The 26,934-nt window shown below is 31.3% G+C and overlaps 3 protein-coding genes and 1 long non-coding RNA gene across 15 annotated transcripts; 3 read left to right on the top strand and 1 right to left on the bottom strand.

The window, feature by feature from the left end:
• Nucleotides 1-5,258: 5,258 nt before the first annotated feature.
• On the top strand, nucleotides 5,259-6,320 carry LOC123886885. Its single transcript, XM_045936159.1, has 3 exons — nucleotides 5,259-5,637; nucleotides 5,725-5,847; nucleotides 6,048-6,320. The coding sequence occupies exons 1-3, from the start codon at nucleotides 5,305-5,307 to the stop codon at nucleotides 6,318-6,320; spliced, it is 729 nt and encodes a 242-aa protein (XP_045792115.1). The 5' UTR covers nucleotides 5,259-5,304.
• A 1,465-nt stretch (nucleotides 6,321-7,785) lies between these two features.
• LOC123886228 lies at nucleotides 7,786-8,853 on the top strand. The gene is made up of 3 exons (XM_045935562.1): nucleotides 7,786-7,806; nucleotides 8,112-8,370; nucleotides 8,472-8,853. Exons 1-3 carry the CDS (start codon nucleotides 7,787-7,789, stop codon nucleotides 8,712-8,714), a joined length of 522 nt encoding a protein of 173 aa, XP_045791518.1. The 5' UTR covers nucleotide 7,786; the 3' UTR covers nucleotides 8,715-8,853.
• A 795-nt stretch (nucleotides 8,854-9,648) lies between these two features.
• LOC123887213 lies at nucleotides 9,649-10,562 on the bottom strand. Its single transcript, XM_045936495.1, has one exon. It carries the CDS (start codon nucleotides 10,442-10,444, stop codon nucleotides 9,815-9,817), a length of 630 nt encoding a protein of 209 aa, XP_045792451.1. The 5' UTR covers nucleotides 10,445-10,562; the 3' UTR covers nucleotides 9,649-9,814.
• Nucleotides 10,563-13,193: 2,631 nt separating this feature from the next.
• On the top strand, nucleotides 13,194-17,020 carry LOC123887544. 12 transcript variants are annotated; one of them, XR_006801564.1, is made up of 7 exons: nucleotides 13,194-13,647; nucleotides 13,932-14,409; nucleotides 14,516-14,739; nucleotides 14,821-15,420; nucleotides 15,652-15,888; nucleotides 15,992-16,064; nucleotides 16,253-16,616. It is a non-coding gene; the product is annotated as an uncharacterized LOC123887544 (long non-coding RNA). The 12 variants fall into 12 exon arrangements; XR_006801566.1 differs by having other exon boundaries at nucleotides 14,821-14,921; nucleotides 15,387-15,420; nucleotides 15,813-17,020; XR_006801568.1 differs by having other exon boundaries at nucleotides 14,821-14,921; nucleotides 15,813-15,888; nucleotides 15,992-16,620.
• Nucleotides 17,021-26,934: the final 9,914 nt, after the last annotated feature.

Below are 26,934 nucleotides of genomic sequence, written 5' to 3'. Positions count from 1 at the left end.
TCCACTTATCCAAACAGGATGGGCCGAATTCAAAACTCTCAATAATCTACCCAACAATGTTGAAATTACGGTTGGACATTACGGACCAAGAATATTCAACCTAATTTCATACAAAGAAATATCTCTACCTACTGAAATTCCATCTTTCCACAGCCGAAGTATTAAACCAAATGAAACTATTTTTTTTGAGATTCTCATGACTCCTGAAAATATCACAGCAACAACATTGGTTAGATTTGTTTAATATTTTTCAATATATACTACTATTATCAAAAACCTAACATTTTGACACAATCTAATTTGTGTTCTTATTTTCATCCACAGAAATTGCAATACAACTTTGCAAACTTCTTAAGAGAACATATGTTGTACTTTCTTTTACTCATAGGAGATAATGGGTTTAAAGAGGATTGCTCAGTTAATGATTTTCATGACTCAAACAACACTTCATTAGCAAACTCATGGAACAAATTCGCTGCAAGTCAATATTTCAAAATTGGGGACATCGTTCGTTTCAAATTCGATCTATCAAATTTAAATGGAAACTGCAAAGTCTACAAATTGGGTGGGTGACTGGATGAACTGTTACAACAACAAATGTGACAACTCTACTATCCGTTTTTTTTTTTTTATCTATGTACCTTTAAATTATAAGTCACTACTTTCAATTTATCGCATTGTATTTTTTTTTTTATTTAAGTTTAATCAACGTTTGTCAACAATTTATTATGTATATTGTTTTTTACTTATGTTAATATAATTAATCATCCCACTAAAAAATCGCCCTTTAAAAGTTTCTCATCCCACTAACGACTTTGTCACCAAACCCATATATATTCCATTTATACCTTTAGTCAAAAAAATCGGAACGTGTCTTACGAATTTTATAGTACAAATTTTAAAAAATTTTGGAAAATACATTCCTAAAAAAAATTTAAAATCATTTGATATGTACTTTAGACACGTAAAAACAATAAAAATTACAAATTTTTGTTCAAAATTCAATTTCATTATATTCGTATTCAATAGATAATTTGTGTAAGTGATTCATCATCACCTTAGCATAATTCCTCTCTCAAAATAATAAACCAATATTATGTTATGTTTAGGATCATGCAATTGTTAAAACAAGTCATTTTTTATTAATCTATAATATCTTTGCATGTTTTGACTAAAGATCATGCAGTACGATTTTCGACTCATGCACAATTTTTTTCACTTCATGATTTGTACTTGCTTAAGTGAATCAATCTACCTTTTGGATATATCACAATGACAAAGAATCTACTTACATCTCTCACGTGAACAAATTTTTGAAGAATCTACCTTTTGGAAACCAACAAATATTTAAATACAATTTATTCTAAATCTATACCTTCTATGTGTGTGGCTGTGTGTATTAATTGTGTTTAACACTTAAAATTATTAACCAAAAGTGTGTGGCTGTGTGTATTAGATGATCGCACCAAAAAATACGATTATTAAATTCAATCAAAAAAAAATTAATAATATCTAAAAGTTAATTACAAGTAGTACAATAAAATATTCTTTTATAAAATAGTCATTATTTTTTATCTATAAATACATGCATTTAACAAAGCTTTACTTACTTTTCTTAATTCATTATCAATGGCATCAAAATGGCCTCCTATAATTCGTGGAAGTCCTCTAACGATGTTTAAAGCTGTCCATCTTCCTAATGAGGTATGAAAAAAAACTTTTCTTAGTTTTTGAATATTCCATACTATATAACTTAACATGAGTCAATCACTTGCAGACTTTTGGAGAATTAGATCCTTTTTTTATTAGAAAATATTCTAAGGAACTTGGTAATCAATGGAAATTGTATGATGGAGATGGAATTCCTCACCAAGTAGAGTTCAATATGTCAATTACCAAACCACTAATAACTTTTGGTTGGCCAAGGATTAGAAATTATTATAAATGGAATGGAAATCAAAGCCTTACATTTCACTACTATGGTCAAGATACTTTTCTTATGATTGTTTGTGAGTTTGAACAAAATGAGTCTCCATCTTCTTTTCCTCAATATCATAGTTTGAGTACAAATCTTAATGATTATCGTTCTTTCCTACTTGTGATAAAGGAATCCCATCTGAATTCCTCTAAATTGGTTAGTTCATAAATTTTATCCTTTTTAACAACTTTAATATTTAATAGCCATGTTTTCTCAGTACATATATACTAACAATTCAATTTTGTCAATCTTTAGGTTCTACCTCATGATTTTGGATACCACCTATCATTATCAGTTTTTACAGAATTCATCGTATGCGGTGCTCATCATGAAAATGTGACGTGCAAATTCACAAAAAATGGTGAAAATATAGTTGAGTTTACCTTTACAAAAGGATGGAACAAATGGTGTAAACTCAATAACATTGTTGAAGGGAATATATTAGATTTTAACTGTGATGCATTTATGTATATAAATATTATTATCGTCAGTAATATGTAATTTATTATGGCATATATATATATTTTTTCATAATTTCTAAGATGTTATGAATATATTTATGAAAAATATTTGGTATTTTTAAATACCATTATTGTTGAGTTTATTAATTTTTTAATATGTTAGTACATTTAGATATATGAAACTCTCTAAACCTTAACTACTACTTTAAATTTTTATAGGTTTAAGGAATAATTTAATAAAAAATTTATATAATAAATAAACCAATAAATATACCAAAATTTTGTGCTACTTTTAATCTAATTCGACTTTTTTCATTTAGTTCAAAAAATATTCCAATATATATATAACATAAATTTTAAGAAATAACAACACTACAAAACAAGTAAAGAATTTTAAAATATTATTTTATATTATTAATCTTAAAAGCCTTAGCATATAGAAAAATATTCACAAATATCTTAAATTTGAAATGCAACACATTGGAAATGGGTTTACAAGGTTGAATATAACATCCACAATGGAGCACTCCAACTTTGAGTACTTAAATGGGTCCCACATTGACACATCACTAATTTATTATTTTTTAATAATAGTACCTAATAGGTACTCAACCCCTCCAATGGAGCACTTTTTAAAAAGTTCTAAAATGGGTCCCATCAATAATTCCACATCATTACAATAACTTATTATTTAATTATATATTTTATAATATAAATTGATTGAATGATAAAATTACAAAATTAGTATGTACTATTTTTTTTATAATTCGAAAAATAATTAAAATTCAAAATTTAATTTAAAATAATATTGCCAAATTTTAAGAATTAGATAATTAAAAAATAATTTAAAATAACATTACATAATTTTAAAAACAATTAATTTTGTTGATCATCATGCCCAAAACGTTGCCAAATATGCTCGACAAGATCATGTTGAAGTTGAAGATGAGTTCGCCTATCTTGAATTTGTGCTATTCTTGACAAGTGTAGCCCATTATGGATAAATACCATCGGCTAAATAATACCCCATATTATATTAGGTTCTATTTACCGAATATTGCACCAACGTCTATATGGTTGGCATTAAATTTTTTTAGAGGCATGCCAATTCAAAAATTATGCTTTTGTGATGTACAAAAATAAAATTGTGTTTTTGTACCATTAATTCAAATTGAATATAGAAAATAAAGTGGGCTCATGAAAATAATATTTTAATGAAAAATAAGGTGGGTCCAAGAGCAGAGAGAGGGTTCTTATTTTAGAAGTAGTACCTAATAGGTACTCAAATAGGTGGTACTCCAATGGTAGTACCTAATAAGTACCATAAGTACCTAATAGGTACTACACCATTGGAGATGGTCTAATGGGTTTATCTTTGGCTCAACTTTATAGCCCAAATTCAATCATCTTCAATAAATCAACCGTCCATATAGGGGTACGAAATGAACAGTCACCATTTATAAGGAATACCAAAATGAACAGTCACAATTTATATGTAATTCATATTTTATCCATTACTAAAAATGACAACACGACAATTGAAAATCAATAGACAAAAAGAACTTTCCATATCCTTCTTGGACTTTACCCAACAATAAGACAAAACCGTTGTTACTTTCCTTTTCCAACATATACTTTCCCTTTCAACCAAAGAACTTTACAACAACAATTGTAAGTTTCCCCAGCCATTAGATTGCAGCAACCTCCTTTACTATCAAACCAAAACCGTTCAGATTCAAGATGGCGTCTTCCTCAAATGGGTAAAGATTTCGACCTTTTTGCAGTTTCAATCGTTTTTAAATCTTTTCTTTTTTGTTCTTTTTGTTCATGCATGTTTGATAAACGCTTTCGATAATCATAATTTCCAGATTAACATATATATTGATCAATTGCGAAATCGATTTCAATTAATACTTACATTGCTCATTATTCGTAACTTTATCTGTAGGATTTGGTATATAAAAGTTTATAATTTTAAACCCTGATATATCTGACTTTTTTTCTCAATTTTTTTTTTAAATTTCTCATACGTTTTAGGACTACACAAATCAATGGAGATCAACGAAACAGCACTTTCGAGAGTATCATTTATCCGAATGAGGTTTGTGACTATATAATGTTTTGTATTTTTTTCACCATGTTTATATAGATGAATATTATTATAATTAGTAATTTTTATCTATGTGTATAGAAACATAAGAAGAGTCAAAATCAATGGAAATATTATACTGTAATAAATCCAAATATTTGTGGAAATTTTACATTATACTGTAAGATTTATGATTTTCAAGTTCTATAGATACATAAATTGTTTTTTTGAATTATAATAGTTTAGTAGTTTTTATCTATGTGTATAGATACATAAATTATTATTTTCAAATTCAACCCATAATTTTGAAATCATTATACAAATACTTTAATTTTTCCCTTATATTAAATGTCAAGTATTAAAACATATAATGTTTTTCCAATTTAGGGACCAATCACTATTCCAATGGATTTTTTTAATGATTGGAAATGTGAACTGAATAATCATAAGGATGCCATCATTACGACAAATTCTGGATCAGTGAAAATCAGACTGAGTTTGAATGAAGACATATCATTCATGTTCTATGGGCAGTTAGTAGCTAAAAAATTTGGATTTCAACATCCTACCAGAGTAATGTTTGATTATAAGATCGCCCGTAACGAATTTGAGATGACATGCATTCAAACAATGGAGATTGGAGAAAGACCAACCACATTTGAAACTGTGATCAGTCCTTTGAGGGTATATTGTTCTATACTATACTTTTGCTTTATATGACTGTTTTATACCATAAAAAGAATCAATTATTGCTAATACTGTTATTTTACCTTCAAATGCAGTCCAAAATTCAAATTCCATCTGAATTCCATGAACTTTGGAAAAGGGAATTGAATCGATTGAGCTACGGCAGGATTGTAGCAGAAAAACTATGGGCACAAGTCAATTTTGAAATGCATGGTACAGAGTACTTTATGCATGGGAACCAGATTACTGAAGTTTTTGGAATTGAAAAACCAATAAGGGTCCTCCTTGATTATCAGATTACCAACAATGATTTTCACATGACCTTTGTAAGTTATGTTGAGGATGTGGAACACTCTAACCAAACAGAGGTTTTAGCAAATGAATCAGATGGGAATGAATCAGATGGAGCAACGGAAGTCCAGGTAATGATTTTTATTGGTGTTAAATTTTGAAACATACAATTTTCAGATAAGAATTGATGTTCTTTTTACAAATATCTATATTTTCAGAATGAAATGGAGGAAGACCAACACGAAGAAGATGATGCTGGACAAGAACAGGATGATCTAACAGTTACATGGAATACAACAGTAACAAAGGCCATTTCTAATCTTTCAAAGAAACAAGTGCTGGTAAATTTTTATAACATTCAATTTCTTTATTAATTAATTACAATTAGATTTTGATTAATCTAGAATTACTACATTTGATCAATTTGGAGAACAAATAAATATAAGGTTTTGATTTTCTAAGTTGCAATGTAAATTGTCTCATGTATGATGTAAAGTTTGATTGCCAACTATTCTGTTAATTTTTTTTGTTATTATTGCAGCACTTCCCAAATCCTATTTCAAGGGGAGTGCTAGCCAATACTAACCAGATTCAGCTAATAGCAGAAGACAGTGATTTTGAAATTCCATGCAAAATTCATACTTCAGAAAGATCGCTGAAAACTGGAAAATTTGAAAAGCATATTGGCAGAGGATGGTATGAATATGTACGCCTTCACAGGCCAAGGATTGGGGATAATATGGTGTTTGTGCTGTATCCAGAAAGACCAGAGCTATATGTGAGGCTGGAACGTCGTAATATGAATCGGGATTAGGAGCGGTAATCTTTCTTGCTCCTTCAATTTATAACAGACCCATCTTTCTCATCTTATGCTATCTTTCATGATGATGAATTGCAAAAGCTTTAATGAATTTATATGTATATTAAGACTCAGTAAGCACAAATGTCAGCTACTATAATCTGTGTTAGATTAATGTTTAAGTCAATATCCTTTCCTATGTAATATGACAGATATTATATTTTGTGGGTCTTTTAATTAAAGTACTTTAGCCTTCATTATGGAAACATAATATTCTATCTTTTATTGTTGCATACATTTGACTAAGATTAATATTACAAATATTGTTCTTAAAATATAAATTATATGACATACAAATCAAAAGATAACAAAACAATACTTTATCTTATAATGTAGTGAAATTTAAACATTGATTCAGAATAGGCTTATACATGTTAATTAATTTTTCAAAACTACAAAAAAATAAGTAGATCTAAAATGGTGAAACAAAGTTTCTGACCAACATTTATATTACCTGTATCGATAAATGCATTCTCCCCATCGCATATATATCTGTCATTGCTACTCAATTTTGATGAATTTATTTCACAATTGACATTAATAACCAAATTCTCCCAGACCATAACAATAACGATTCTTTGATTATTTGTATTACCAATGATGCTCTGTGTCGAAAATCGTAGGAGCTGATGACAATATCCCAAACTCTGGGTGATTGAATATCTTCCCCGTCAACAAAATTCAAATAAAATATGTATAAGATAAAATTAGAAGAATAATTAACACAACAGATATTACTTATGTAGATTAACATTCCTACAACTAGATTTAGGCGTATAAACTCTCAGAATCATATATTTCAAAAATACCAAAGAGGAAAACTGATTTTTTTTTTCCTTCAGGTAAACATTGATAATTACCTGATCTGGATCAAGACACTTTGGTAAGATTCTAAAACGAAATTGTTCTTTCAACGTCTGAAAATTTGGATCCATAGAGATGGAAAATTTTTCATAGCTGACCTTTGTAAACCTATCCGTGTTTTGTGTTCAATTCACAATAATTAGATATGGGTTTCATAATTCGGATCATGGCTTTCTAATGGGCCAACTTTGGGTATAGGGCATATATTGATATTCAAATAAGCCTTTTTATTTATGTTTTTTATAGATGTTTTTTTGGCCCAATTCTATGACCCATTTAGCCCAATTAAACACCACAACACATACTCCACCTTCATCTTAGCAAAAATCTGACCTAAAACGGCTACACTCAATCAAGTAAGTTTCTCCCCCTTCTTACTCAATACGATTTCTTATTTCTTCCTATTCTTATACATATCACTAAATTTGGTTTTATTATCCATTCTTTACTATGTATCCTAACCTATCTAAACCTTCAACAATCATGTTTCTTTGATAATTACTATAAATTGGCTTCATTTTATGACTGATTGTTCTGAATCATCATATAGGGAACAAATGGATTCGTCAAATAACAGGTATACATCAATTTTCCTTTGCCTTGCCTTCTTATAATTACACAAAAAAATTTAGACGAATCAATCCCAGAATTTTTATTTTTTTTAATCCTGGGGATAAATATCATATTATAAACCCTAATTGGAAAAATATTAGATCAATTCATAGACTCATATTGTTATAAATTTATTTGTTTCGAATCTATTGAATATGAATTTCATTAATCACAATTTGATTTTTCAAATTACCTGTGTATGTGTATATATTCTTCCTTAACAACCGTATGAATGTATGAAAGTTCATCTAAATAAATGTTTTTATATAGTGATTCTGGAATTGATCAATTGGAAGCAGAATATGGAAGATTTCTGGATGACTATGCAAAAAACTATGATAATTACGATAGTCAAGCTACAAATGAAACTGATGAGGACATATCACATATTGATAACAACATATCACAGTGTACTGATAATGTGTTCGGTCAATCATTGGGTAGATTGTCAATTACCGGTCAATTCACTAAAATATATATTTTTGAATTGACTCTTGGTGAATTAAACAAGGCTAAAAAAACTGGATTTGTAAGTTCTTATTCAAGCTAAATTTTATGTCTTTCTTTCATTTCCTTACTACCATATTGTTTATAATGTCTTATTCTAATAACTATTATTACTTTTTGTAGACATTACCTTCTGAATTTAGCAATTATGTAAGGCAATACAATTTTCATAAGTTGGTTCTGGAAGTACCAAACAAGAGCAGTTCAATTGTTCACTTACAAATTCCGGAAAATCATTCAGAGAATGTCAAGATTGCCAGAGGATGGAAAAATTTCTGCTTCGACAACAATATTAAATTAGGAGATAGATTAAGTTTTGAATTCAAAGATATCACCTTAAATGTTTGTCAGCTTTCCGTAGTTTAGACCAAGTTTTATGCTACAACACTAAGCAACTTTATGAGATGATTTATTTTAAGACAAATTATGTTATTTTCTTAGTATTTCATATTCCGTCATAAGGTTGTAATGAATTTTATCTTAACTTATTAATGGATTATACTATTATCCCAAATCCAATTAATTGTTCTTTTTATAAAAAAAATATTTATTTAACCAACTACATCGGCGCGTGGAACGCGCCGTAGAACCCTTACGACCTAACGCACCAACGAAATATAACGCGCCGAAGGCGCGTCCCGTGCGCACGCACGGGTTTTTAACTAGTTATCAATATCATCCAATACAACAAGATAATACACACAAAAATTAATTGCAAAATATCCTTGATATTGGACACATTTTATTATTGATATCGATATCTCAATTGACAATTCTTAAAGCAACACTCCACCATCCAAAAATCCTCATCATTAGCCATTATGAAATTTAAAAAAGTAATTAAGAATTGCAAGCTAAGCCTTTCCTCCCCACTTCTGGTTCTTCACTCCACCCAATTACTATTAGTGGAATTTTTAAGATAAAATTTCCACTATCTCCCTATAAAAAATTATGATTCTGTTGTTAATGTGTACAAAGTAATAAATACCACTAATTTTTTTTTTAACAAGAAAAAATGAATTATATTACATCAAAAGAGAGTCTTGCCTAGTATAAGATGTGCCAGATAAAACCGCAGAGTTTTACAGTTCTCAGTAGTACATTAAATTAAAAGTTTAGTCAATGCCCAGACATACAAACGAGCTCGACCACCATATATAGTTGTTTGTGCCTAGATGAATATTATTGGCCTTCGGCCACCAAAAATTTAAACACACAATTATAGATCCCAAATTCCAACTCAAATTACCTCAAAAAAAAATAAAATAAATTCCAACTTAAATAAAGGTATACAATAATATAACTAATACTAATAATTTCCATTTCCATTTTTAAACCAACATATTTACGATATAAAAAGGAAAAAAAAGTAAATTCCCATAATTGGGAAAAGGCAACAAAATAAACAGAACTCTCCAGCTCACAATGTGCACACACTCCAGCGCACAACAGCACACGCGGCGCACTCAAACCAAAACTCCGATTTCACAATTCGGTTCCGGCGCAACAGACTTAACATTAACGGCGGCGTAACGCGTAGAGAAATTATGAAACCCTTCGTCGTGGCTAAACTCGTTCTGACCTTCATCGAAGTTCAAGGCGTAACTCGACGGATCGTATTGGTACTTGGAATTGGCCATTCGTCTGGAGGAACGATGGTGGTTGAATTTCCGAATGAAGGTTTTCCATCTTGGACCGGCGACGATTTCTGACCAGTCTCGGAGTTTCTTTAAGGCTTTGAGACCGCGAGACCACCATCGATCTGCGGTGGTGGTGGGATGGGATTGAGAAAAGGAGGCGGAGCGGACGCGCTCCCACCAAATGGAACTGCGTCGTGAAGCGAAGCAGGTTGGAAAACATAAGGCTCTTGTTGATCTCTGTTGGAGATGAGCGGTTGGTGAGGTTGATTCAGATTCGAGCTCAAGCTCAACGGACATGTCAGAAACTGAGATTGAAAAATGATTAAATGATGATGATGATGATGATGATGATGAAGTAGTGTGTGTGTGTAGAGATGAAAGAAGACAGAGAGAATATGAGAAAATGGTTTCAGTTATAAATATAGGTAACACATTCTGGATATGGGCTGGCCACATGTATTTAATATCCTAATGTAATTTAATTGGTGCACACTATATTGCAACACTCACTCTTTTTCCTTTTTCTATTTTTTTTTTAAGTAGTATGATCGAGGTTTTAAATAAAGTTTCGTTACTGCGAAAATGACCGTGACAGAAAGGTATTGGCGTTTATCGTTATTGTTTTTCACCGAATTTATATGGTAAAAAAAAATCACGCCGAAACTCCGTTACAGCCGCGACAAAACACTGATGCAGCTGCAAAGAAACGCAATACGACGCGACAAAATGCTAATAGATAGAGACTTCTATTTTTTCCAATAGAAAATGCATAAAAATCACATTTTTAATACAAATATGAACATTGTAACGACCCAAATTTATTATTCACTATTTAAGTGTTTAATTATTTGGTGATGTGATTTTCCGTTGCGTATTTTGAAAAAGAATTTTACTAAAGGTAGAAATATATAAATAATGGGTTTGGGTGTTACAATTGGTATCAGAGCCCCGTTGTCTTCGGACTGTGTGGGTTATGTGTCGATCAGAGCAGGTCTGTGCAGTCAGACCAAGTGAGTATTGTGTGTCAGTCGTGTTTGTCTAACGATTTTGTGTTGTTTGTTTTGTGAAATCATTCATGTTGTTCATTTAGGAACTATGAGTGGTGTGAATTGGATTAGTTGATCCATTCTTTTGTTGAGTAATTGTATGAGTGCTATGCTTCTATGTTTATAATAGTTGTATATGCTTAGAGTTTAACCTTTGTGTAGTTTAAACTTGGTTGATTGATGCTTATTTACTAATTGTTGATGATCCAGCATGATGTAAAACTGCATGTGATGATCCGGCATGATGTAAAACTGCATGTGACGATCCGGCATGATATAAAACTGCATGTGGTAATGATTTGAAATAATTTTAAAAACTAATATTATTTCTTGAAGATTTTGGTGAAAATAAAGAGTTATTTTCTTTTGAATAAGTGAAAATTAATTTTCAAAATGATGAGAAGATTAGGATATTAATGTGTCCTTGTATGTGTTTGTTATATGTTTGTTTATAACATGTGCTAGATGATTACTAGGCATTTGAATTGCTATGCGTTTTATGAGTAAAAACATGAAGATCTCATAATCCTATGTTGTAATTGTGATGCATGATTCTAATTGTGCTTTCAAGTCTATAATGATGTTATATGCTTGATGTTTTGGATTTTGTGGATTAGTGAGTCGAGAAAACGAGAGTTTAGTGAGCGTAAGTTCAAAACCGTAGCAGAGCACCCAGATTTTTGGATGTGCTCGCTAGGCGAAGAATGAACCTCGCTGAGTCTCGCTAAGTCTTGCTAAGTCCTGTGAATGTTTTTGACTTGTCTCGCCGGGAGCTCGCTAGCTTTTGCTAAGCGAGGGAGCCAGACAAGAAATTTATTTTGTTGACGTCTTGTTCTGAGTTGATTGAATGTGAGTATGAATTATTGCTATGCAATGTTCATTTTTCTTGTGTTGTTTTGATTTCCTAACTTTGAGAAGTGAGGGAAGTATAGGTTACTTGAATGCTTGCATGAATTTGTGTTAGTGTTTAGGTATCGTGGGTTAGGTTTTGTCCCTTGTATGCGACATGCGTGTAAACGATGTCGATACTAGTTTCTTCTTTTGGGAAGAATATGTTTAGAGGCGATAGAACCGTTAGGTGTGAGCACCGGAAGTTCTAGTGGAAGAGTAGGAGTGGGTTTGAGATAAGTGGGGGAGAAGGTTATATCCCTCCGAGATGTTTCGAACGTGAGAAGATGAGATGAGTAGAGATGTTCTTGAAGCGGAATATTCAGGAAGAGGTGACGTTGTTCGAAGTGGAATGGATGGGAACAACAAGTTGTGAGAAACTATTAGAAGAGGAGTTGTCGGACCAAGTGTTTCGCCGTGGGGCGTTAGTGAGATTGGTTAAGTGAGATGAAGAGTATTCAGAATGGTTGGAGATTGTGTCTTGCACTAAAAGTTTGAAGGCATCATTTTTGTGGACCAAGGTTGAAGTACCTGTTTGATCGGAAGGAGTCGAATATGAGGAAGAGGAAGTGATTATGATTCTTGAGAGGTGATGATTTTGAAGTAAGTTGTCATCCAAGTGGATCGGATGTTGTACCGGATTCTTGAGTAAGAAGCTTTATGTGAGTCGTGCATTTGGTAGTAGGTTGAATTGGTTGAACAATTTGGAGTTCTAAGTCTAGTGTGTGAAGTAATTTTCATAAGAGATGTGAAGATTAGTGAACCGTTGGTGTTCATTAATCGATGAAGGGAAGTAGGTTTTAAAGTAAACGAGAATGGAATTGAGAAATATCATAATAGGATTGGTATGTTTGTTGAATCGTTGGAAGTAAGGCACTACTACAAAAAAGAGTTTTAATAGCGCCCATTTAATAGCGCTTTTTTGAAAATGCTATTAAAAGATTAAACAGAGCCCTTATTATAGCGCCTTTCTAAAAAGCGCTGTTAAAGCCTTGACCCAAAGTACATATAATAGCGTTTTGTTAGAAACCGATATTAAAGACATAAACGCGCAGCTTTATATTAGCGCTTTTGAAAAAGTGCTGTTAAAGCTAATACCCTATAATAGCGCGTTTTACATAACCGCTATTGTAAAATGAAATTAATAAATAAAATTTGTGGTGGGTGGGTGTCGAACCCTGGTCCTTGGTTCCTAAATCATCATATAATAAAAAACACATAAAAAAAATAAATAAGCAGGGAAAAATTTATCACTAATTTATCACCACGATCTTCAATCCACTTCAAGGAAAAATTGAATTCAAACCCTAGAAAAAAAAAATCAATGTTCTTCTAACTTCTTCAAACCATTCCCAGCAAACATTGAACTCAAACCCTAAGATTCAAAATCGATCGTCTTGTGGCTTCAAACCCAAAGGAATCTCGGTCCTCTGTAATCAAACTCAGAGCAAACGGAACTCAAAGAGGTTGATTCCCAGATAAATTGAAGTTAGAGCAATCGGAACTCAGATAAGTTGTTTCCCAGATTAATCGTTCAACTCGTCTTCTCCAATCACACTCGGCAATTCTAATATCCAAGAACCCATAAACCACTTTGAACCCTAACCCATAACCCAAAAATCATCTTCTCTCCAAGAACCTTAATCCAATAACCCACGAATTTAACCGTCAATAGTCGTACTCGTTCGCCGCCATGCTTTCACAACTCAAACTGCCGTCATTAAGGTATGCTTACAATTGAATTTGCAAAATTGATTTAATTTAGAAGACAAAGTTGTTTTTGGGTGTTGGTAATCACCTGTTATTTTTTCAACTGTAGTGGTGTGTTTACAATTGTGATTTTTAGTGGAAGATATTAAATTTGTGATTTCCAATTGCACTTATTTTTAGTTCATTGTTCCATATCTACTCTAATTTTCAATTGCTATAGAAGCTTATTCCACTTCTTACACCAAAGTAGTATGACAGAGCACTTAAAGTGACTCATTAAATTTGACTTATTTTTAAAGGGGTCATTGAGAAACTGTAAGCCACTAGACAACATGACATATATTGATCCAACTGTGTATGCGAGCTATTACTGAGTATGCATAGCAGTGGAGTCACTCTCTGATTCACTCAAACGGGTATGTTATTGACTGTGAAATGTTTTGTTGATATATTTATTCCTTTTTTGCTGTCTCAAATCATGAGAGTTACATGAGAGTTCATAGTAGTCTATGGTTTATTTTCTATTTATCTGCATATATGATATATGATATGATATTAGTGAATGCACATTTTTTTTATAATCTGTTAGGATTTGGCATTTGATCACTTTAACTATTATTATATTCAGTTTCAATTTCTTACTTTTGGGTTTAATTTGTTTACCTTATTATTATTTTTATAAAAAAAATTTGTGTTACTGATTTTTAAGGTTTGGGTCCAAAGGAAGAAGAACACAGTAGCTTTTTCCACAAAACCAAAGCAAGTTGCAGAGTCTAGGTGACTCTCTCATCTTTAATTATGTGATTGCGTGTTACAAATTTTCATTCAATTCAATTTATACCAACTAATAATAATAATTCTTATTTATGAATCTCTTCTTCAGTGGATTTAATAATGTGGAAAGATGTTTCAAGATCAGCATTTGTGTTTAGTATTGGAACATTCATTATAATCTCATTTTCTTATGCAAGGGATATATCAATTTGAGGTTAGAAATCTACACTAAAGAGTTTATCTTTTACTGCTCCAGAACTGAAGTTTTTCTGCAGTTGGCAGTTTTGGCTAGATGTGGCAGTTTCATAACAATTTGGAAGATGGCTAAATTCGGTAACTTTTCAAATTGTACTGTATAAGTCTGTTCAAATTTTTTGCATTTCAATTCAGTTCTTTTTTTTTGTGATCTGTTAGGATTTTGCATTTCTGCACTGCTGGGAGATAACATCTACAACTACCTTGTTCAAAAAAACATCTACAACTACAACTTTCGAGAGCTACTTGCCCATCCTATTGTGAGTATCTGTTGATTTTGTTGTTTGGAATGCCTACTCTTTCAAGTTTCTCTACTCCACTCATCTATTTAGGTTACTATATACTTATGTAGGTACTAGGTATGAGTTGAAGTTATTAATCTAGCCTTATTCTAGTTACACTGTACATGTCCTAAATTGATTAAGTTAATGCACTCCATTCACCATTTTATCTATGTCATAAGTTTCTCATTAAATTTATTTGTGTTGTTATAAATTTCAAGTGTTAGATTTGGGCTTGTTTATTGTAGAATAAAAGTTCGATACATATTTCCATGTCCACTTTTAGTTGATCCTTTCCTCTAATCAGAAGAACGACCAAATGTATGCAGGGGTTTTAGATATCCCTTTGTACTTTGAGCCTTGTTTTAATGTACTTCAGTGATTCCAATTTGTCTTAGAAATGCTGATTTCTCTTTTACTATCCACATGGTCTTTTACTTCAAGGTTATTATTATATTCGGAGAACTCTTTAGTCAAGGTATGTTCTCTAATGTTGGACTTCTTTAGTCATGGAAACAAAGTTTTCACGTATTGTCTTCTAGCAGAGACTGAGGGGTATATTTTTTGTCTTGCATATATTTGGCACATCCCAAGCGCCGACAAGTTTTTATATAACTTTAAAATGCCTCAATAGAACCTGTTATATTCATATCACATGAGTAATTTCATGATAATAATAACTTCACATTCTCATTCATGTTCATTATAGTGTTTGTTTCAAGACATTTGAAAGTCCTGTTATGATTAAGCCATGCATTCGAGGGTTGTAGATTGAAAATGGAATAAATCTCTATTCAGCAACAATTCTTATATGCCCAGTCTCTGTCGAAGGTGCTTCATTTGAATCAATAAGTTATATAAATGATGCAGCACAAACCTTAAGGTATCCAAGTGGAGTGTAGGTGAGAATTAATATGAATGTCAAAATGGAAGAGCTCAACTACAGGTTATATGTCTCTTAATTGATATTAAAGCTTTTGGTTATTAGTTAGTTTATGTTTTTCCCCCTTTCTTTTTAATTTCATTATAGTTAATTAATTTTGTTATAGGTTAGTTTGTGCGAGACCGCGACCGTCGTTGTTCCATCTCGTCGAACCTCCATCTCCATCCTTATCAATTAAGGTCTTCCTGAGCTATTTGCATTATGTGCTTTGTCACGCTTGGAATTGGAGAGTGATGCTTTCGTAGTGTTTCTTTTTCTGCTCTTTTGTTATTATAGGTTTCAGTTGCACTATTAGACACGAGTTATTGGATCAATATGTCATGAGCACAAGATATTGACTATATTGAGTATATTTTTAATTTTTCAGGGACTACATGAAAACATCAGAGGTGTTGGCTTGGTTTGGGAAATGGTAGAGGAATGCTTAGGTTAATTTTAATTTGGTTGCTTTGGTGTTCTGAACTCATCAGCTAGTTGCAAGAAATGGTCTGTTGGGAGGTTATTATTCACGTTGTAGTAAACCAATTTTGTTGTCTTGTGCTGGTTGTTATCTTATTAAGGTTGAGAATCATATATAGGAAGGACCTTTGTATTAGCATATTAGCATAATTGAGTTTCTTTTGATGGTGATAGTTATGTACTCAGCTTGAATATTGTATCAGTCCAAATGTATATTACTCATGTTATATATTGGAAAAGTACTTTTTATTCTCTATAAAGTACTTGATATTATTTGCTATATTTTAAATTTTAAAATTAAGCTCCAGGTTACATATATTAAAAAAAAAAAGCACCAGGTTGAATTAAAAAAAAAAAAATCATAAGACATACAATAGCGCTTTCATATAAATCGCTATAAAACCTTTAGAAAAAACAGCCTTACTATAGCGCTTTAAGCACGGGCGCTATTAAAACTGGAACCTTTAATAGCGCTTTTCTCATAAACCGCTATTAAAACCTATTGACAAAGGCATTAAAATACGCGTAATCAGTTATACTATAGCGTTTTAATACTTATAATAGCGCTTTTTGAAAACGTTATAATAGGCGTGATACCTATAATAGCGGATCCATCAATAGCGCTTTTAAATGCTATAAAAGCCAAAAAAAAACGCTATAAAAGCCCTTTTTTGTAGTAGTGAGGATTGTATGAGTAGTCGAGTTTATTCGAAGATGGAAGTAGGATAACAATTCGAAAGATTTTGTGAGAGGTATCATTTTTGAATGATGAAGAATAAGGAAGTTAGCCGTTGGAGAACGTGTTGAGAATGAGTAGTATGAGGTCATGTTGAAAGTGACTTGTGCTAGGTGAGAGTTGCGAAAAGGATTACCGCACATGCGAGTAGATGTTGTGTTTGAGCACATATAGTAAGGGGTTGAAGGTGATGCCTAAAGTAAGTGTCGGAGAGCATTTTGTAGTGCCCACAAGATAAGAGTGAGTAAGTATTTGCTAAGGAATTTGGATTCATGGAATGGAAGAGTCGGTAGAGACTAGTTTTGTTAGATGCATCGTGGATGTTGATATAGTATGGTCTCATCGTGGACGACGGGATGAGAGTGATTCGAGGAATAAACTTGAGATGTATTTTGGACGAGAATTTTGGAAATTTTCTAGAGATGTCATATTGGGAGTAGACAAGGAGTCGCTAGTAAGAATACTAAGACAAAGAGTTGATATTGGAAGACCTTGTACCTTATATTAGAATTTAATGGATAGAGTTAGATCGTATGACGAGTATTTGAAGCCTTGTGGATTTAAATTCAAGAGTTTGATTTTGGGTATCGAATGTACTAAGGAGGAGTTTAAAGATAGCTATCCATAGAAAGATGATGATTGGTAGAGGTCGAAGGTGAATAAGAAACCGATGAGTGAATAAACGGAGAAGATTATGCTTATTGCAATGCAAGATGATGAGGAACATAGATAGATGGATTATGGGCAAATTGAAGATGTCGTTTGGAATCAACGAGATAGAGGTTATGATTGTTTGGAGAACCAATTTTAGGCGGTAGCCTAAGTCTGAAGTAGCGAATTGCTAAGGGATTAAAAAGAAGTGGTATTGGAAATTGTTTGTGTTAAGGAATGCAAAGGTTGGTTAAGAGATTACTTGGGAATAGAATAGTCGTAATGAGATTCGACTCAATGATTGAAGATATGTTAGAAAAGGAATTTGACGGTTAGAGACGGTAGTTTTTAGCATGTGTCGAGGAAGATTTGAGAATGTGGGTCATCAAGTGATCGTTGGAATTGAACTATCAAGTGATAAGTTGGAATAAGATTCGAATATGAATAAGTGATGTAACACGGTTAAGTGATTCATGAGGGAATCAAAGGTTTATGGGAATTATGGAGTTGTGGAAGTATTCCACGGAAGTATCTTTCGGAGGGTTCGATTGTTTGTACCTGTTTTGGGGTAAAGATTGTGAGTACCGTAGAATGTGTCTGTGGATGTTTAGTGCGAAGTGGACGTTTTAGCGGTTTGATAGGAATAGTTTATGTCGATATCATGATTGTTGAATATTTATCGACAAATTGAGGAACTGGCCGTCCTTGATCTCTTGTTGATAAATAGACAAAAATTGTGTTGGATGGGATAAACTAATTTTGTCATACTTGGTAATGTGTAGCGTTTTGAGCGTTTCGTTGGAGGGTCGGATACAGGAGTTATCCGGAGTTGTTTTAGTAGCGTAATTTTCGAGGGCGAAAATCTTTTAAGTGGGGGAGAGTTGTAACGACCCAAATTTATTATTCACTATTTAAGTGTTTAATTATTTGGTGATGTGATTTTCCGTTGCGTATTTTGAAAAAGAATTTTACTAAAGGTAGAAATATATAAATAATGGGTTTGGGTGTTACAAACATAAATTATAAAATGTTATATCTTTTTAATTCTTTCCAAGTTCAAAACTTTACATTTATCTCATATTTAAGTTGATATACATATATCATAGTACAAATAATTTTAATAAGATTTGTGCGATATTGTGATTAATTCACACCGCGACGACCATATTTCATAACGCAACAGCTGTAACAGCCGAAATCGCGAAATCCTTGACGCAACCGCTATTTAAAACCTTGAGTATGATGATAAAAATTTCACCCCTTAAATAAATAAGTGGAATAACCGGAAATCGAACTTCAACCTCTGCATTAATATAATGTTCTGTCAGCTGAGCTAAGCTCACGAGACACTTTTCTATTTTCTTTATTTACGAGTAATAATACTTTATTTGTCAAAATAAAAATAATAATACTTTATTCATTTTTGCTTGTTAAAACTTTATTCATTTTTATGGTATTGCTGATAAAAGAATACTTCTTGTGCTATGTTTGTGCCTAATAAAATTATTTTTCCATTAAAAAAAAAAAAAAATATTCAATCCAGAACCTTGGTTAAGCTAAAAGAGATTCGTGTCATCTCATCTAAGTGCTCTTGGATTTGAGATATTAGTTAAGAAATAAAAAATATTAAAATAATTTTGAATTTGTGTAATTTGTTGTGAAACAAAATTAAAAGAGTAAGAAAACAAATAGAGAGAAAGAGGAAAGTAAGTTGTAGTATTTCTTTCTTGTGTGTCTTTACATGAAAATGAGAGTGCTATTTATAGGACATATGTAAGGGACAAGAAAACCTACACCATAATGGGCATTCATCACATATTATTCATAACACTCCCCCTTGAATGTCCATTAAGGATATGCCTCGTTAAAACCTTACTAGTAAAAAACTCATTGGGAAAAAAATCCTAGTGAAAGAAAAAGAGTACATTATCCTTTGTGTGTGAACTGCCTCATTAAAAACCTTACCAGGAAAACCCAGTGGGACAAAACCATGGTTAAGGGAAAAAGAGTGCAGAACATATTTATATCTCCCCCTCATAAAGACAATTATATATGAGACGAAGAAAATTTAAATAATCTTCTGTAGTAGTTGCTCAAAAGTTTACTTGGCGATGACTTGTAGAAAATTTGCTCTATCTTCCTTTTATGTTACTCCGCGAATTAGCAGTCTTGCGACGTTATCTTCATATTGAATTGTTGCAAGAACCCTTTAGAAGAAAAAATTACAAATCTCTTGTATGTGATAAATCACGAACTTCAATTAAAACACATTCTTGACTCATCTCTCGTAGCGCTAAAGTTTCTTCATCATTTCATGGGGTTGTTGTTGTGATTTGTTTCGCAGATCTCTATGAGTGATTTTATTTCTTCATGTAAACATATAGTTTGTTTGTGATATATATCATTATGAGGATAAGAGAAATAACCTGCAAATATCTAAAATAACGAAACGTATACTTTATGATATATTGTCAACAAATATTAGATCCATAATGTATTTGGCCCCAACTGAACTAAAATGTGGTACTTCGGGACCAATTAGTTCTTCATTATTGAGGAACTTACAACAATTTCATATAGAATCATGTTTTCTATAATATTCATGATTCACTAAGCATTCTTCAATTACTTATTTTGTAAGAAAAAATGACAATATCTCATAAGCTCTTCAGGAGTCTTAATGATATTTTTATCATCGATATAAGTCTCAAATATAACAAATTCATTTTCAAATATTTTCTTAAAAATGGATAAATGATGTCCTTCTCATATTCCTCATTTGGAAATATTCACATGCATCAAAATTGTTTGAGAGACAAAAGGACTTATTCATTTTATTAAATCATCTATTCAATAGTCTATTTTACATGTCTCACGAAAATTAAATCCTTCAGGGATTTTCACATAATCATTATCTAATGAGCCGTTCAAACACGTTGTAACACATCTTTCAAATAAATCGAGCGTTTCATGTGCTACAAAACTTAATCAATTATTAAGAAGTATTGAATTCACTTCAGGTGAGTACGCCTCTTGAAAATTAATGGTAGACGTTTATCATCATTTTCTTTTCGCGCGAAAACTAATTTGTACTAGTTATTTTCATCTTCAGGTGTACGGACTGCTCGTCCAACAACCTTTTGCTTTGCAAAGCTAGTTTAATATTGTATCAATCGCATCTACCTATTTAATTAGTCAATAATTTCATTGTCTATAATCTTTAATAGACTTTGATCCATGATCCTCATTGTCATTTATCACATATAGCGCTTTATTATGTGCAAACATATTGTCAACGTTGACTTCATCTCGGTTCCATCGTATTTTATTCATGACATAATTTATTGAGATCTCTTTGTTTTAATAAATTACAGGTACCTGATGAGTTCTTCTGGAACTGAAAAATCAATTATGTCAAATACTCTTTTGAGATTTTCATATCCTCACTTGGGTCATCTTTCCTTTTTTTTTAGCTCCTTATCTTATTTGAGGAATTTATCCTTGAAACCGATTTGTTTACCATGCTTCAAGCGTGGTTAAGAATCATTTGCAATATTAGATTGTCCAACAGAGACATTCATTTTTATTGGAGCATTAGCAGCTGTTGATTGATTTCATAAACTTTGCAAATGAGTTATCTTTTGAACTTCTGGTTCATATTGATTTCTAAGAGGATCAAAATAACAATTATTAATTTATTTCAAAACATTTCAATTGAACTTCTAGTTCATATTTTTAGCTGCTTATTATCTCCCCCTAATATTGGGAAAACTAATTCATCACTTGAAAATTAGCCTTCTGGGCTATAAACAAGTCCCTTATTGGCTCGATATAATTTATAAGGGATGAAGAGTTATATCAAATATATTTTCCCAATATTCTTTTACGACCCATTTAAATGCATTATATTGGAGCAATTGAGACGTACCCAACACATCCAAAAATGTTTATATATGGGAAATTAGGTTTATAAACCAAAATTCAAATAAATTAGGGGAGAACTTATGTATATAATAATTTGTTGGCATGATGCTATTTAATATCTCAACATACATGAGTGTTCCTAACTATAACTTAGAAGTTACGATCTCATAAGTATCGGTCGTGTAATTAACTTTAGACCTCTAAAGAATGGATCTTCAAGTCCATTATTTTTGTTTGTATGAACATATTCTACAAAATGTTCAGTATAAATTTCAATTAACATATGATACTTATCAAATACTTTATAGAATAATATATATAAAATGAGCTCTTAAAAATAATCTCACAAACTTCTGGTTGTGAGTTTATAACAATCATACATGTGACCATTTAGTTGATGCATCAATTAAAATTTTAGGAATCGAATCGGTCCACATGATCGGTGTATTGATTTACAAATATCACCTTATATATATTCTAAAAAATAAAAGATGTTCATTTACTTAATTTATCAACTTCCTTCGGGAACTAGTAACACATAAAATTATTAGATTGAAGAAACTTCAGGCCCTTCAATTCATATAAAATTATTTTATATTTCACATCATAATAGATTCGGGATGACCCATCCGGTCTTGCCAACGATAAATTTAATATGATTTGTAAACTTCTGGTTTACAATAATTTTTGCTATGAATCTTCTGGATTCTTAGTTAAAGTACATCATATTATGGCTCTTCCGAGCTCATAATTTAAAACTCAATAAATTTCTATTAGCTTTTGAGGAATATCATGCATTCTTAATATTTACTTGAGTTCCTCTAAATAACAATATTTTAGCTCTTCTGGAGCTTTCAATAATTCTTGCATCACTATTCGGCATCTCTCCATTTCTTGTTTCAATATGATATTCATTTAGACGAATATATCTTTGAAACTTAATAAATTTCTATAGGACTTACTGCATTAGCATTGTGCTTGTTCTTTAATGTAACAATACATTATCTCTTATGAAGCTTTCGATCATTTTTACAGTACCAGATATGGTGCTCACATTTGATTCTTTCATTGCCAAGGATGCGAATGATAATTTATTGTGCATTGTTGCACAATCAGCGAGATAAACATTTTCTCTATGAAAATCAATAGTCATAGCTTAACAAATATGATATTTTAAGCATCAAATTTTCTAGTGCATTTCAATGCTTACATTCTTTCTTTGTTGGAACTATTAATGAGTCTTCTTGATTCATAGCTCTATTATATCATACTATGGTTCTTCAGGACTCATAGTTTACTTGTATTGTATATAATAAATTTTTCGGATTCGTAATTTATGTTTATTTTACTACAATTATTCTGAACTTGTAGAGAATGAATCTTCAGGATTTATAAAAAAAATTATTGCTTCTTTTCATAAATAATGATAAATATATACTTCTAATTTTAAAAGTCTTGCACACAACACTATAAATTAATCTGGCATCAGAAAAGAAATAAAAACGGTTTTGCATTTATCACCTTGCCTGTAGTTACGTTTCAAGTGATAAAAAAATAAATTGATTGTCTTTCAATGCAATAAACGCATGGGATCATGGGATTCTCTTTCAATGCAATAAAAAAAATAAATTGATGACAATAATCAACCGAAATGCTCTATTTAATAGCATTAGTTACAAATATGAATAAAGAAAATAACCAATCAATTTTCCCCCTTTTTCTCTTTAAACGCAGATTGAATTAAAAAAATATTATAATCGTAAAATGTGATGTATTAGAATCAAAGAAATATTCTAAAAACAATATTATAAAAAATTAAAAGGAGATAAGATCAAAACTATGTACACCCGTAATTATATATTTTTTGAATCAACATAAAAATAGGAAACATGGCTTAATGTACCAAAATAAATAGGAAACGTGGCATATAAAATTTACTGGTTTAGAAGATATGGATATATATATATATATATATATATATATATATATATATATATATATATATATATATATATATATATATATATATATATATATATATATATATATATAGACACACATAAGCAACAAAACAGTACCTTAATATTACGTGATTTTGTTTTAGGATACCACAATATTAGGAAATTTAGATTGATATTAACCCGGTCTAATTAACCCGAGTTAATAATTCCAAGTGTCTCAGGAGACTTCCCTACAACAATTGTAGGCAATTTAATTTAACAGAAGTGTCTAGACTTCCCTACAACCCTGGCACTGCCAACTTAAGTGTTCAGCCAATTGCCGATAATTCTCACTTACACGACAATTGAACCGTATAAAAATTTATCAGGGTATATATGACAATTGAATTCTTATGGAATTCATAATAAAATTGAGATTCGTAAATTCTTCTGGAACTAAGATCATAATAAACTGTGAGACTTCTTAATAGTGAATTCTTCCGGAATTCATGATGGAAAAAATTGAGTTTTCTATGTTCTTCAGGAACTAGATAATATATTTTAACAATAAAATTAATTCTCTAATCAATCCTTCAAGGATTAACCATTTTGAATTCTTCTGGAATTCACATAGCATAATGTTGAGTTCTTCCGCAACTACCCTTTTGAATTCTTCAGGAATTCATAGAGAATAATGAGTTGCTTTTGAATTCTTCAGTTCTTCAGGAATTGTATAATAATAACAATAATATCTTGTGCAATCCTTCAGGGATGCATGAATATATTCTTCTGGAATATATAAGGAATAAATAAATTATAAAAACAAAAACATAATTACATGTTTACGACATATAAAAAAAATTGCATCGTTCTATGTTCACTGCATATATGTTTAGGTATATTGAATTAACAACTATAACAGCATAAACAAATATATTCTTCTATATATAGTTTTGTTTAAGTGTGTATTAGTTTAACACATTGAATTATTATCAATTACAATAGAAACAGTGGATGCAACAAAAATGAAATGAAAAAGGAGACATACCTTTCAGTTCCAGAATAATTTTGGAACCCTTAATATGTGTTGCATTCAAATCTACCCGTAGTCATGTGTGAGTGGCCAACATTCAATTGATTTAAGCTATACCAACAAACTATCTAGAAGAATTTGAATTCTTCCAAAATCATCTGTGAATCTTTCGTGATTCTTTATTATATATGAATTCACAAAATACTAGTAGTGATTAAATGTATCTATAAGGCGCTCATTCCAATTGATGGAATTATAACAGTATAGCCTATAATCATCGATACAAAGATTAAAATTTATATACATATTAAAAATAGATTAACAAGAATTACATGTCTCAGTTGGTGAGATCATTCGTGCTGATAACGTGTTGTGAAACAAAATTAAAAGAGTAAGAAAACAAATAGAGAGAAAGAGGAAAGTAAGTTGTAGTATTTCTTTCTTGTGTGTCTTTACATGAAAATGAGAGTGCTATTTATAGGACATATGTAAGGGACAAGAAAACCTACACCATAATGGGCATTCATCACATATTATTCATAACATAATTAATCTTTTAAAATAAAGAAATACTATTTTTAATATAAAACTTGTTTTGATTTTTTTTTTTCTCAAACTAATATCCAAAAAACACTGGTTACAATAAAAAATGATTAAAATTTAATAACTACAGCAATAATGTTGAGCGGGCGCCCACAGAAAAGAAAACAGCTGAGTGTCACACACGTCTTGCGCACGGATATCTCGTTCGTAATCCAGCACCCATGGCAGTGAGTGACTCTCTCCTACTGTCCTAGTGATGAGTCGACATAGTCCACCAAAATAGCTGAGCATCAGCTCTTATCCATAATTCTGTCACCTCAAACAAAGCATATTTACTTTCTCAGTGCCTCAGGGTCCTACTATATTTTTCACATATTATGGAAGAAAAATAAAACAAAAAATATATGATTTTATCTAATTATTTATCTTAACAAGTGATGCATTTTCATTATTATAGATAAAAAATAAAAATTCAAAAATGATATATAATAACATAATTAGATATTACAATTAAAAAATAAACAATAAAAATTATATTGAAAATTAAAAATAACAATATTCTTGGAACAATCTTTTTTGTAAATTTTATGGTTATTATTTTACAATTATTACAAGACTAGTGGAATAAATATCATGTTTTCTTAAGAGTGTGTTTGGTTTGAAAAAAAATTGTGAAAAGAGAAATAAGTGAAAAAGAGTGAGAAAAATGGCATGGATATTCTCACAACATGTTATCATTCTTATCAAGTGCACTCATTGGGACATCATTTTCTCTAGGTATGGCAACAGCAAAGAGCCGGGATAGATTTGCCCTCCCCAAACTCAAACTCATAATGTTCGGGTGAGAATATCCTAAAACCACCGCTAATATCACAAATTTAAAGATATTATGAGATGAACTCTACAATTTCCATCCAATGAGCATCTCCTACTACCTGCTGTTGCATAGCCTCTAAAACAGTTTAGCAGTGCAATGACAATGATTGTTTGAGCTGCTTCCTTTAAGGAAGGTTAAATGAGAATTATGCAGCTGCATACTTTCCAACAATAATATCAATTGATCCATTACCATACCTCAACAATGTGTTTTCAATGGTAATTCAACAACATCAATTACAAGTTGGCATCTTGTCTAATCCTATAATTTCTACCGTCAAAACAAAGCCTAAGAACAATCATGGCATAGCCAAGGCTAATCCCAAGTTCTTTTAAATAAATCTGCCCCTTCGAAGCAGCGAAGCTATTGTGAGAGGCAGTACATGGATAATTTGTCCTAGCCATATCCGCTATAGCCTATACCGAACTCAAAAGCTATACCCAGTTAGTTAAACTCACGTGTCTGTTGGAGGCTAGAAATGGATGCACAAAGTAAGGCCTTGGAACACAACAAAACTTGGATCCTTGTTGAACTTCCACAAAGCAAGAAATACATCTAATTCAGGTGGTTATATTATTTAAATTACTAGTAAAGATACCATGCAAATGTGGGGAAAAATTGCAGCAGAGGTGCAAAATTCTGCCACATCTCAATAGCAGAAGAATTTTCTTAAACTATATAGATAAATAGACTCCTCCAAGCTTTAATGATAATAAGACATCATGTTGGTCTTTTATTAATGTAGGATGAACATTATAGATACTAAAGAGATAAAAGAAAAGTTGAGAGACAAAAAAGAGATGTCCATTCTGAACATGCAGGAACAAACTGATGCCTGTGATGTTTAGAAGATCAACTTAATAGTTAATCTCCAGTGTACCTTTAG

This window comes from Trifolium pratense, linkage group LG5 (genome assembly GCF_020283565.1).
Source record: "Trifolium pratense cultivar HEN17-A07 linkage group LG5, ARS_RC_1.1, whole genome shotgun sequence".
Taxonomy (NCBI): domain Eukaryota; kingdom Viridiplantae; phylum Streptophyta; class Magnoliopsida; order Fabales; family Fabaceae; genus Trifolium; species Trifolium pratense.
Note: the sequence above shows the minus strand (reverse complement) of the source record. Positions and strands in the feature narration are given on the sequence as shown.

What these genes read in the sequence shown, in the direction of transcription:
- LOC123886228 (XM_045935562.1), top strand. Translation starts at nt 7,787, where the DNA reads ATGGATTCGTCAAATAACAG. An exon ending in ATGGATTCGTCAAATAACAG is followed by an intron (nt 7,807 to 8,111) that starts GTATACATCAAT and finishes GTTTTTATATAG; the next exon opens with TGATTCTGGAATTGATCAAT. An exon ending in AGGCTAAAAAAACTGGATTT is followed by an intron (nt 8,371 to 8,471) that starts GTAAGTTCTTAT and finishes TACTTTTTGTAG; the next exon opens with ACATTACCTTCTGAATTTAG.
- LOC123887213 (XM_045936495.1), bottom strand. Translation starts at nt 10,444, where the DNA reads ATGTGGCCAGCCCATATCCAGAATGTGTTACCTATATTTATAACTGAA.
- LOC123886885 (XM_045936159.1), top strand. Translation starts at nt 5,305, where the DNA reads ATGCAGTCCAAAATTCAAATTCCATCTGAATTCCATGAACTTTGGAAA. An exon ending in ATGGAGCAACGGAAGTCCAG is followed by an intron (nt 5,638 to 5,724) that starts GTAATGATTTTT and finishes CTATATTTTCAG; the next exon opens with AATGAAATGGAGGAAGACCA. An exon ending in TTTCAAAGAAACAAGTGCTG is followed by an intron (nt 5,848 to 6,047) that starts GTAAATTTTTAT and finishes TTATTATTGCAG; the next exon opens with CACTTCCCAAATCCTATTTC.